The sequence below is a fragment of the Callorhinchus milii genome, unplaced genomic scaffold, assembly GCF_018977255.1.
Source record: "Callorhinchus milii isolate IMCB2004 unplaced genomic scaffold, IMCB_Cmil_1.0 Scaffold11, whole genome shotgun sequence".
Lineage (NCBI taxonomy): Eukaryota > Metazoa > Chordata > Chondrichthyes > Chimaeriformes > Callorhinchidae > Callorhinchus > Callorhinchus milii.
The window spans coordinates 9643083-9656220 of record NW_024704752.1 but is presented as its reverse complement, the minus strand read 5'-3'; the positions used below and the strand labels follow the sequence as shown (position 1 = coordinate 9656220).

Here is a 13138-nt window from a genome sequence, read left to right as displayed (position 1 = left end):
GTGCCAGATTTAAATGGTATTATTGCAGTCCAGTGGAGAAAGTCCACAAATTGAAAGCAGGATTTAATTCATTGGTTGGAAGCAGAATGCCAAAAATGGTAAGGCAAATAAAAATAAATGTGTTGCAGTGCAGGCTGCAGCATATCTCTTGCAGAGTACACCTTGAGTATGCAAATAGATCTACATACACTGAAGCACTGATACTTCTATCATACTGACTTCCATGACAATACTACATCAATGAGTGTTCTGCCAGTTACTCCGAGCACTAAATTGTACACGAGCTGTAGTAAACTTGACAGTATGTTCTGACACTCTTTACTTACTTATAACATGCACTACCATGGAAAGGGGTGCGGAGATAACTCTTGTGGTCAATCTGAGATCAAGATGACATACCTGGCAATAAAATATCGGAAGCCAGTTGATCTGTGATTGTCTCAGTAGTCCAGTTCCTGAGCCAGGCAGGTCTGTAGTATTCCACAGCACTGTTGATGACTGACCAGCTTGGCTTGTAAATGGATTGCATCCTGGCCCATAACTAAGGGCTGGGATTTTTCCAACTCAGCTCTTGTTAACTTGAAAGGCAAAGCCCTAACAGGAGGATGGATTTAGCTGGACAAGTTTGTCAGTGTTCTCAGTGGTAAACTGTGCGGTTTCTTTCAGCTGATTAAACTCCAGCAAAATCTCACTGGAATCCTCAAGTCTTGGCTCTTATCAGCCTATACCTAAACTCTCCAAGGTTAGGTTAAGCACCTTTGGGTTAGGGAAATGCACAATCCATATCAAACAAACAGAAACAACAACTACAAATTGCATTTATATAATGCATTCCACATTGGAATAATGTCCCAAGGCACAGTGAAGGGTTTGTACCCTAGCTAGGGTTGGAATCAACAGGGGGAAACTAGCTTCAAGCAAACCTGAAGTGTAGTACTGTATTTATACTGTTTTCTTCCAATGGATCTGTCTACAACAGTTAATGTTATGTCAATCATTTTCCTTTCCTAAAGAAGGGGTAAATATCTGGTTGGGAACAGATTTAGAACTCCACGGATAAGTACATAAGAGATATGATGGAATGCTGTATGGAACATAATGCCTCGAGCCACTGGGACTATGGAAATTCCACGTCATAGGAACATAGGAATGTACAGAACAAGAGACCATTATCGTCCAACTAAGCTGCAAGATTTATCAGAGTGCATTTCAATTTATCTTCTGAGAAGAAAGGAGAAAGTGCTCCTAGGGAAATGAAAGAGGTTGGGGAGGGGCCATAAGAGTGTAGTAAACAAAGTTGATGGTACGAACAGGCTCAAAAGGCCAAATGGATTGCTCCTGCTCACAGTTTTCTTATATTATCAACTAAAACCATCAATTGCTGCACAAAGCTTCATATTAAACAATTTATTATCTACCTTGTACTTGTTCAAATAACAGTAATAACGTTTGCAGTGGAGGTAAAGTACTAAATTTTGCTCCATGTCTGACCTGCAGAAATTGCTAACCAGAAATTGAAAAACAACACACAGTTAACACTCATTCCACTTAGTAATCTGCCAGACCTTATCCTCTTAAACAGGAACTTTTAAAATAAATAATCAGATCACCATGATCAAAGACAGCAGAATGGACATGTCAGATTTGCTCACAAAACTAATGAATGAAACCTCTGCCCAACAGCGAGCACATTTTAATCCATATTTAAAACAAAGCTTTGAGGAACAATCCATTTACCTTTTTGCAGACAGTAACCCACATCGCTAACCAACTGATGACTCCGTATATCACTTAACTTTTATTTCTGAAAATTCCACCATTCTTGATGAAAAAGAAGTTTAGAAGCTATCAACATTAATTTGCTCAACGCCGGGCAACTCGCTGCTCGACACCACAACAACCAGACCCTGAATAGGTTGCAATTGCTTTAATACCTTCAATCCCAGTACGGGGTAATATGCTATTCTATAACCAATATTCCATAACAAATGAAATCAGCAACGATGTCAATTTATACAACATAGAGTAAGAAAGATAAAAGAGGGAATAACTACAAGAATGCAATAAAAAACACTAAGAGTGGGCTGAGAACAAGCACTATGAAGGTCACCATTACGGAGGAGTGCTATTAACGCGATTGGTATACTAATGAGCTCCTGCCACTGCTGCGGAAGGGTTTAAAAAGCTACTTTCTACACATCATTCTCTCGATACAAACTGCTTTTGAGATAAAGGCAGTGAGATAAATGGCACTGCGCAAAAGATGAAAAGGAATGCTGGCAGGAAGCTGTCCCACAGGATATAAACACCACGCATATCAACCTTTCCAATTTACAAAATGTAAACTTTTTAGTAACTGATTTAATCACTTTGTTTATCCAGTCACAGATCATCTGCACAGTTTCTGAATTTGGCTACAAATCTACTGAACAGGCAGTCCAGAGATTTCTTGGACAAGCACTACTTCATGACAAGACGCAATCCAACATGGGTGGTACAAAATCATCATTTCCGACGTGAAACTCGAAGCAGGGTGATAATTCCAACCACAAATAAAGTTACAGGATAATCAGTCAGATCAAATGCAATATTTTACCATCAAATGTCTCCTGTAAATAATTTCAACACATTATGCTATATTGAGGAGGGGTGCGCTGTAGCCTGCTGTCATATCTGTAACACAGCTCGAAGAACTCAGCATCATTCAGAAATTGTACTTCACGCACCGAATGGCTCATAGCTACAATACACCAGTGAGTCAGGAAAATAATGTTATCAATGGGAGGTAATTGAAATGAGTACTTTAAGAGGGTAGCAAAGATGTGGAACAGATTGCCCAGGAAGCTGGTGGAGGCGGATAGCGTTGATAATATCAAGAAGGAATTAATAGATTTGATTGCGGGGGAGAATGGGGCAAACAAGATAATGAGGAACGGTATTTAGAAACCAGAACTAACCAGACGGACCGCAATGGTTGCTTCTACTCTTGCACATTCCCGTGTTTCAAAGCTGCTTTACGTCAGCATGTCTTGATCAAAGCAGATTTCTTATAAAATTAAAATACCGGTTTCATTTTTTGGGGGAACTATTTTTCCAAAGTATAGCAATCGACTTTCCCAAAGGAACTGTCCACCTTTGGGACATTTAGGCTTTTGGCCTATTGGGCTCTTGTTTCCCATTTGTTCGTCAAGCTGCGCCTCAGTCTTTGTTGAAACAAAAAAAACATAATTTCTGAATGTCTCTACCAACTGACTGTATGGAGTCATTATACAGTTATGGCTTCATTTTTAAAATCATCCTTCAATTGGATTGCAATCCACGATAGGACTGATTCAGGGGTGGGTGGACAGAAAAAGCTGTTCTATTATTTTCCACATCCCAAGTTAAACATTATCGAGAACAGGAAAAGGGAGAAATTGAAGGGCCAAAGAATTTTATATTCTGAAATTATGCCCTCAGGTATAATCAGTTAAGATTGTAGTTTCATTCCTTGTTATTTTTAAATTCTCTTTGCTTAGCTTTCACACAGGGTGTGAATTCATCAGTATAGTTTTCATTTGCAATGCCATGGAGAGAGTCTATTTCAGGTGTCTGCCATTTGTAAGTATTCCTCCAAGTATATTGAGTTTATAATACGAACAGTCCTCCTTTCAGAACTGAAGGAAAAATCTGGCAAACCCAGATTAATTAATTATGTGGAATGTCTTTCATGGATCGAGTATTGCTGTCACGCAGTCATTTAACCCAGTCGGCTGTTTTACTCACTCTGGGTTTAAACTGGTTCCACAGCAGAAATATATCCGAGGCTCATTTCTCTTTTGCTACATTTTTCACATTGCGCACCAACTAAGAAGTCCATCTACCAACTCTTCCCTGGAGCTTCTATACCAGATAGTATCACTGTGACTAATCTGCAAACAGACTTTTTCTTCTGTTTTATTGGGCAAAGCAGCTGATGTCTGCCAATCCTAGATTGAGTGAGACAAAGGCACTGCAAGGGGAAGCCTCTGCCCAATCAGCCAGCACAACGTGAACAAGTCCATTTTAAATTTTAGTCTGGAAGATGCCTGTATTTGAATTCCATTTGCTATACTTGGCAATCAATGGGATCTGCTGCTGTATTGTCATTCATTACTGATAAACATATGCAAAATATTTGTGTGTTTATGCTTTTAAATTAAATTTTTAAATTAAAAGCTATTAAATTTCCATTTTTGGTGGGGTCCTCTGTTCTACTGTTATTAACTCTTCTAAATTAGTGGATGCCTTGGATACAATATGGGATAGTGTATTTAAGACAGACAAGCCTATCAGATCAATAAGTACCTCCCTTTTGTAGGTAGGACACACAAAATATTTTAGGAACGGGTGGGGGAATCTGTCCACCTTAAAATTTTAATATCTTTAATCTAGTTTTTCTGCTCACTAATTTCCATGCAGTTTTTCTGGTCCTACTTTCTTGGTTTAGGTTTCTCTAATCCTACTTTATACTTAGGAGCATTCTTTTATTGTTGTTGTTCACACAATGCAGTGCCTAAAACTGAACATAGTATTCTAGATGTGGCCTTACACAGCTTTAACATCTGTAGATTCCTCAGTATTTTATTTGTTTCTTCAATTGTGTCAGCAATTATCTAGACATTGAAAGAGCCATACTTACTATTACTCCTAGGTCCCTTTCCAAGTTTCCCCAACTGTAAATCAGCCACATTCATTGTGTACTTACATCCCACATTTTTCAAGCTCTGTATAATGCTTTACATTTTTCAGTGTTACTTTTCAGTTGGCACATTTCTCTCCATTGCACAACCAATCAAAATCTTTTTTGCAAATATGTTTCTGCATCTTCCATCCCTACCATTCCTGTTCTTGTGCCAAGGTTATCCAATTATTAATGATAATATTATTGCATTTGATCTAATGCCTTTCACATCAGAAATATGTTTCAAGGAACTTATTATAATAATAATTAACTTCTCAGGCTATACTGCAAAGTGTCGTGACCATACATTACGTAAGAGAACACGGTAGCCAATTTGGGTATAGCAATGTTCCACAGATAGCCATGAGTTTATAGTATGTTTCAGTTTCCTTGCAATTCATGGAAATCAGAAACAATAAAAGTCTAAGCACTGGCCCTTGTGGCATTCACTCAACTCTTCCTAACTTTGCCATTCTCGTTTCCTATTATTACCCAATTTTGCTTGTCTTATGCTCAAAGAATCACGTGACTTTGTTGAAATTCATTCTTAGAAGATTCAAATTGAATTTTGTCAAAAGGCTTTTAATTAACCCAACATCATAATGTCACTGATCTCTATCTGTCCTACCCCTTGGGTATTTTTCTGGGAAGTGAAGAGATTTAACGAGGATGACTAAATGCTGAGCAATCATTTTAATTGCCTTGGAGAATAAATATAGAGAAAATTGTAGCGAGTCAATCTCAGCTCTTTTTCACAAAAACAATGGTTGAACAAATCATCTGGCTTCGGTCCTGGAATTCTCCAACATTTGTTATTGTGCTCAGGTGGTCTATCATTCCTGGCTCAACAAGTAATAACAACTCTGATCAGACGTCACCTTTATTCCCTCCAAGGAAATTTAGGCAGGCAGGAATGTAAACTATCATTAAACAAATTATCACAGCTCATAACTTAAAGTTCTGAAAGATGGAGTCTAATGTTACAAACATTTGAAGACATGGCCACACCAGAATGTTCCTCCGCACAATTAACCATTTTATTTAGCTACGTCAAAAATAACCAACAAGAATTTTTGTAATTGAATAAGCATGTCCAAAGATTCTTCATCATGCTCTAAAACTTATAGGCAGTATAATAATAACTTGCATTTAGAGCACTCTTTGTGCAGTGTAGCGTCTTAGAGCGATTAAATTAAATAATGAAAATAAAGATAGGATAATACCATTCATTGAATAAACTTCTGATATTTTATCCCCATAGAATAGAAACAAAAGTTTCAAAAGAGCGCAACAACCATTTTGTGCTGATTGATCCCTTGATCTAATCGTCTCAGTCCAGTACCAATTTAGTGCAATATTGTAAATATGACAAATTGCTAAACACCTGTGATAAAACTAATAATTAATGTGTCTTATTACATCATCAAAATACCTCAAAGCATTTTTTTTCTGCAAAGTGATGATAGTGAGCAACTAAGTGGTAAGTGCCACCCTCCAAATGAGATGATAAACCGAGAAACCAGCTGGTTCAAGCTAAGATAACAAATCCTGGCATATCATTTAGAAGAGAACAGCAGACCTTCCCAGTGTCCTGGCCTCCCTCAACTAAATTTACAAGAAAGATTAAAAGTGTTCAATAGTCTTATTGCTATTTGTGGGCCATTATTGGAACAGATTTACTTCCATTTATGACTATAAAATCCACCCTTCAAAGTACTTCATTTTTTCGAAGGGTGCTTTTTTGAGGTACAGTATTTCGATACAATAGGTGCATTGCCAAAGGCAAGTGATAATATTTGCTTCTTAGTAATATTACTCCTGGGTCAGGCCACCAGGAGAAGCATCAGATCGCATGGGAAAGAACATCCTCCCCAGCAGTTTTCTCTTCCTTTCTTCCCTCAGATGATGTGGAATTGACCAAAAAGTAACTGAGTCCAAAGTAAATCAATTCAGAGTTTGAACTTGGGTCTCCTAATAATCAGCACACATGGCCTATAAATTCAGATCTGGCACAATCACAAAGTAATTCAGTATTTTTATATTCAACAAGGAACGTATCCAATTATATTTTATTTTCAACTGATTAAATACAATTTTCTAAATGGAAACCGAACTTTAATCTCACCCAGACACGTATTTTCAAGGGGAGGAGAGCATTTTTGTCCTGGCAGAAGGAAGCCAATACTTGTGTATTTTCACTAGTCTAAAATGACACTTGAGTCTCACTTCAGTCGCAACTGACAACAAGGAACCACAACAACAAGATTCCATTTATAAAGCGCCTTTCACGTCAGGAGGACGTCCCAAGGCGCTGCACAGTTGGGTCAGGACCCGAGCAGGGGGAAATGGTCAGGGGGAGGGAAGGGAGGGAGCGAGGAGGGGGGAAATGGTCAGGGTGAGGGGAGGGAAGGGAGGGAGCGAGGAGGGGGAAGAGAGTCGAGAGGGGAGCTGAAGGCTCGGCCAAACCAGACTGTGTAATGCTCAGGGAAGCAATCGGCGATAGAATGTCTGGTGGAGAAGTGGAAAGATTAAATAGACTGAAAGGAATTTCCTTGTGTATACAGAGAGGGATTGCTTCTAATCAGGAAAATACTTTCCTATCGGTGGTGATGTGATTTTCATAGCTCCCATGCAGATACGTGCAAACTGGGGACACCATGTGGTAGTAGACGGAAATGGCAAAACCCAACACGCAACACCCAATTTTATCTAGAAATAATTGAATTGTACCTGAATAGAATAAATCCAAGGGATTCCACTGCAGCTCGTCTGACATCATCGTTCACATCACTCACCTAAAAGATCAAAGCAACACCCTCAGTGTGGAGACAGCTCCTCATATACTCATTGCAAGTAATATTCGAGAAATGCCCAGAGTCAGCCACAGAAATCATTCAACACAAAGTAGAACAGGCAAAAAAAAACTAAAAGAATCCGGTTTTAAACAGCTAATTACAAATTTGTGTACGCATTTTGGGCAAAGGTACATGTTGGTTCTCTGAGCTACTCTGTGGAGTCCTGTAGCTCAGTGGTTAGAGCACTCGCTTTGCAAGCGAGAGACCTGAGTTCAATTCCAGGCAGAGGGCGAAACCTTGGGCAAGTTTCCTTACTCCACACAGAGCCTAATAATAATCCCTCCAAAAACCAAAAACAATAATAAATTGGTCATTTTCAATCTACGACTGTTTGTGGGACATTGCTGTGCGCAATTGGCTGCCGCGTTTGCCCACAAATATACAGTCAATTCACTTTACAGTGTGTTCTGTGAAGCGCTTTGGGACGTCCTCCCGACGTGAAAAGCGCTATATCAAATGCAAGGATTATTATTATTATTATTATTACTCTGCAGCTTGTATTCTGCATTTCCAATTTTAACATGGAAGGATTTTGCTCATGATCCAATCTGGAATTTAAAAAAGCCATTCGCCATAATTTAGAAAAATAAAATCACTAAAACTGCCTGAATTATCTTGTTTATTTTCTCTACTCAGTGTTAAATAATCTTTTGCCTTGATTCCTCCCTATATTCCCCAGTACTGCCAATTTGGCACCTGGTCTCTTAAGCAGTTTATCTCGCGCATTTGAAGCAAATAACACTAACTGGGGTTTTAATTTTAAAAAGGAGATTTTGTAAAGTGACTGAAAATACCAATCATGCAGTTGGAAAATGCAGTAATTATTTAATCAACTTGAATTTAAGATGTTTCTGGCCAGGATTAAAGTCATAGTTCCTCTCTCACTCTCCCTCAACTTTGTTGAAAGTTTGCGATCCCATAGATAACAAACCAAATTATAGCAGTTATCCCTGCTGTAGTAGTTCTTCCTTGTATATAATGTAACTGTTCATCATATTTAAACTTTTAGGACTATTCTAGTTTAACTTGATAATATTATCACAGCAAAGTATATAAAATGTATAAATAATTCATATTAATTTATAATATAGAACATTACATGCAGTGCATTTAATTTTTTTAAGAGAAAAAAATAAAATCCTTTTGTTTTTCCTTGCTACTGATGTTCTTACTTACCGCAACGTGCAGCAGTCTTCGTATCGCCTTATTATTCCCAGAACCGCAATAAGCCATTGCAACCGTGTACATCCCGGAACGTCTGAGAATGGGATCCTGTACAGAGAAATTATAAAACTTATAAAGCGCAGAAGCACAATCTATCACTGAATATATTGACAGGGCAGACATATCTGGGAATTGAGTTTTTCATTTGAAATACCTTCTATTTATGAACAAATAAATACTTCAGATCAATTTCACTCCTTCTGGAGATTTTTTTATATTTTCAGTGATTTGAGAATTCTCCTCAAGTATTGCTCAAACAGTATTTCAGAGATGATTCAAGTAAGTATCTACAGACAACTGAGTTCACTCATTGAGCCCTTTACAGCTTTCAACTTCTACAATGTCAAGAATCCTTGTGCCTTTACCTTATCCCGACAGAGGCTCTCGATCAATGCATCTGCCTCCTCCATTCTGCCATACATCACCATAGCTATGCCCACAGCCAGGCCACGAAGAATCTTCTCATGCTGTGTTTCTTGGGCATAGCCCACCATATCCTCAATTGCTTGTGCAGACTTAGAGCCCAACATGACAAGTCCTAGAGCCAAGCCAGCCGCCTCACCTGCAGAGGGCAAGAAAATGAGCATTAACAGGTCCCACACAGTAAATCATCCGACTACAATGGCAGCAAGGCGAAACATAGAAAATATTCACAATTCCCCATTTCCCCAATCAGGAGGACTAGAGTCAGGAGTCTACTGATCACAACTGACAATTTTCTTTTATAAAGGTAGGCTTGGAGCAGCGTGCTTCACAGCAAAGTGTTCTATCTCAGGAGATAAAGCATCTCTTGGTTCAAAACATGTAACAACCGGCAATCAACGAACAAGATTTCTCCTTCCTTACCAGTTACTGCATCATCCTGATACAGGTTTGTTTTGAGCAGGTCATAGACATCCTGCCGCGCAGTACCCAGCGAAGCCAGACCAAGTCCGAGACATCCACCATGGCGCACAATCTATAGGAAAAACAAAGTGCTCAGGGAGATGGAATCTAAAACAATAACAACTTGCATTCATTATAGTGCTCTTTGGGCAGGATAGCTTTCTGGAGTTTTTTTATACTTTCAGTGACACTAGAAGCACATGGTTTTACTCTGATTGATACATAACCAAATTTATGCAATCAAGCAGCTTAAAGTAAACTAATGCAGATGTCGAAAAGAATAAGGAAAAGCATTGAATGGGGCAATTGCCCAAATCTAGACAAAAAGACTGTTGCAATTATATACAAGTGTATAGTGCACGAAGAGAAAGTAATATATTTTGCACTATAAACCTAATTTATGAGTCAAGTCTTGGTGACATTTATTTCCATTTTATCAATTTTTCCTCCTCCTTCAATAAAGAGATCCTAATTATCAATTACTGCCACTTTTATATGTAACATGTTGAGGGAAGGTCAACTGAAGATCTTGTTCTCTACCTATTGATCACAGTACAGCACCAGGTTACCTAATCTTTGTTACACACTGTCCATACCTGGGCACAGGCAGCTAGAGATACAGTCGTGTATTCACAGGTACTGTAGAGTTACATATTCTCATCAGATTTTATCATTCCTTTAAACACTACTTCTCTTCTAAGAGGGCTGCCCACAGAGACGATGAAAATGGCAACTTGCATTTCTCACTCGATCAAGTTTAAGCCATCATCACTTACATCATTGCTTGCATTCTTCAGCTGGTTCAGTAGATAGTCTATAATGTCCCCACCGTGATTTGCGTGGATGAGTCCCAGTGCGTACAGACCTCCTCCCTCCTGGTAAGCTGAGCCGGGTGAAGAGTCCTTGGGTAAATATGTGGCCATCAGCTGCAGCGCTTCCTTTTCATGACCCTGTGAACACACATTTTACACCAAATTGCTTCAGATTTCTGTAAGTACCTATGCATGCAATATGTATTTAATATATTTATTATATTTATCAAACATGAAATCTCTTCAACAACAATTGTGTTTTCAGTCTAATTATGTCCAGATGTGGTCCTTGGGCTCAGAGTAAATGCATTCGGCATGTAGTATTGAACCATAGAGCCCAGAAAGTTCCAGGCTCGATTCCTATTCTGTGCAGATTGAACTGATAAGATCCAGCTGTGCCATGTGAACTCTTAACACTTGCAGGAGCTGGAAAAGGTCAGCCAGAGACATGCGCATAACCTCCGTTGAGAAATATGGATGTCACTTAACAGGGTAAGGGAGTTCCTTGTAATAATTTGATCACTCAATCCATGACTATTTGTGGGACACTGCTGTGTGCAATTGGCTACCATGTTTCGCCCACAAAATAAACAGTTAATTCACTTTACAGTGGATCGCTTTGAGATGTGTCGAAGATATGATAAGACGCTACATCAAAAGCAAGGATTATTATTATTCAATAATGTTCTAAGTACTTCAACATCATTCTAAGTAATTAATTACCTTGTGAATAACTCCTAAACTGGCTGTTGCTGTAAACTTAGCCCAGTTCGTGGCTCTTGCCAACCATTCCAGATTCTCTCTGTAGAAACATGCAAAAGTCAATCTCACCAGCAACAAAAATGACCGCATATACTGTCAATTCTGGATTAGTTTCATTTGAAAATCGCATTTTTTTTCATTTTTCTAATGTATTTAATACAGTCAAACCTGTTATTTTACCTGAGAAACTGGTCGCTTGTGGTTCCACAATGCATGAAAGAGTTTGCTATCACTGTCGCTGTGTGACAAACAGAATTTCTTACGGCATCCTAAGAAATATATCAAAATTCTTGAGTTAGAAGGAATCAACATGATCGAGACACAGAGCGAACTGAAATTCAGATGGGTCGCTTACCTTTGTGTTCTTTAGTATCATAAGATCGGTATTATTATTTCGTATTAAAAACTGTAAATGTAACTCAATCGACATCTCTCCACTCAGAATCTTGATCATCTTTGTGTTTTGATCTTGCAAAGCCTTGGACTCTGGGCTCTGAAAACATTTTAAAAAATCCGTTAAACTATTGTACCTCACTCTTATAACATTTATCAATTCGAAAAGTCTCAAAGCACTTAACAGATAATTATGGTCAGTGACTGTATTGACAGGCAAACATGGAAGCCACTGTACCAGCAAGGCTCCACAAGTGACCACAAAAGCAATAACCAACTAATCTGGAGACTTGTAGAAACTTTCTTCTCGTTTTAAATAGCCTATTTTGGATCTTCAACATATGAGTGAGATGGAACCTTGGTTAACTTCTTATCTGACAACTGAGCAGTCCCCAGGTACTGCAATAGGGATGTGGCTACACTATAGCATTTAATGTCCATTCCTAGTTGCCCTGAGAAGGTGATACCAAAGCCTTCTCTCTAAACTGTATCCTTGTAATGGTAATCCACAATGATGTTGGGTCAAGAGTTCTAGGATTTTTTAACCCAATGACTATGAGGGAAGGATGATATATGTCCAAATTAGGACAGTGAGAAATTTAGAGAAGCTGGTAGTGTTCTCTGGGATGGTGGAGGTCACTGGGCCAGGAGATACTATCGAACAAAAGTTGCTGCTACATTCTCCCAACGTGAAAAAGATGTTATATAAATGCAATTTGTTGGTGTTGAAGTATATACTGCGGCCACAGTACTTATTTTTGGGAAGAGAGGAAGTGAGTCTTGATACGAGTGTTAATCAAGCAACTTTATATTGGATGGCATTATGCTTGTTCTATCCTATAGACGTTTTGTTTTCTTAGTCATACAGCTCAGAAATCCTCATTATCTGGCCTGGATTCTGACCTTGCATCTTCAACATATGAGTGAGATGGAACCTTTCCTTGCCACCCCAATACATACATACTTGGTACGCTCTATTTTTTTTCTACATAAATTCCTCAATAAACAGCTACAAATCTCTTACCATTTCTGTAGTTTTTGTAGATGCTGGCGAGGCACTTCCCGACTTTTCATCTGTCTCCATGACTTCACTGAAGATAGAATTCAAAATATTGCTTATTATTCTTTTTTCACTACAGAACAGAAGAAGGTTGCATGAGGTGAATAAGCAATTCACCAGGACACTGGGAGAAGCCTCATTTTGTTTTCAAATTGTGTCACAGGATCTTTGACATACACCTGAACACCAGAACAGGCCCCATTTTTGTGCCTTATCGAAAAGGCAGAAACGTTGACAGTACTTCCCTCCCCCATAAAGCACTTGAATGTCAACCTAGACCTAGCTCAAATCTTGAGATGGGGTTTGAATCCATAAGCTTCATATTAAGTAATCACCTTCACAGGTAAATTGAGTCGTACGGGTGGGTAAGTGAGTTTCCAGTAGGAACAGTAAACATTGGATATTAATCAGAAGCAGGAATTCAGACTCCTGACGTTAAGGACGC

The 13138-nt window shown here is 38.7% G+C and overlaps 1 protein-coding gene across 1 annotated transcript in view; it reads right to left on the bottom strand.

The window, feature by feature from the left end:
* psmd1 (proteasome 26S subunit, non-ATPase 1) overlaps positions 1–13138 on the bottom strand; it is a 64151-nt gene that overhangs the window by 43026 nt on the left and 7987 nt on the right. The window contains exons 8-16 of the mRNA XM_007902589.2: positions 12658–12724; positions 11596–11733; positions 11421–11509; positions 11202–11280; positions 10443–10616; positions 9628–9739; positions 9147–9343; positions 8734–8829; positions 7433–7497 (exon numbers count right to left, since the gene is read on the bottom strand). Of these exons, the coding sequence (XP_007900780.1) occupies positions 7433–7497; positions 8734–8829; positions 9147–9343; positions 9628–9739; positions 10443–10616; positions 11202–11280; positions 11421–11509; positions 11596–11733; positions 12658–12724 (1017 nt within the window). The remainder of the gene's footprint in view (positions 1–7432; positions 7498–8733; positions 8830–9146; positions 9344–9627; positions 9740–10442; positions 10617–11201; positions 11281–11420; positions 11510–11595; positions 11734–12657; positions 12725–13138) is intronic.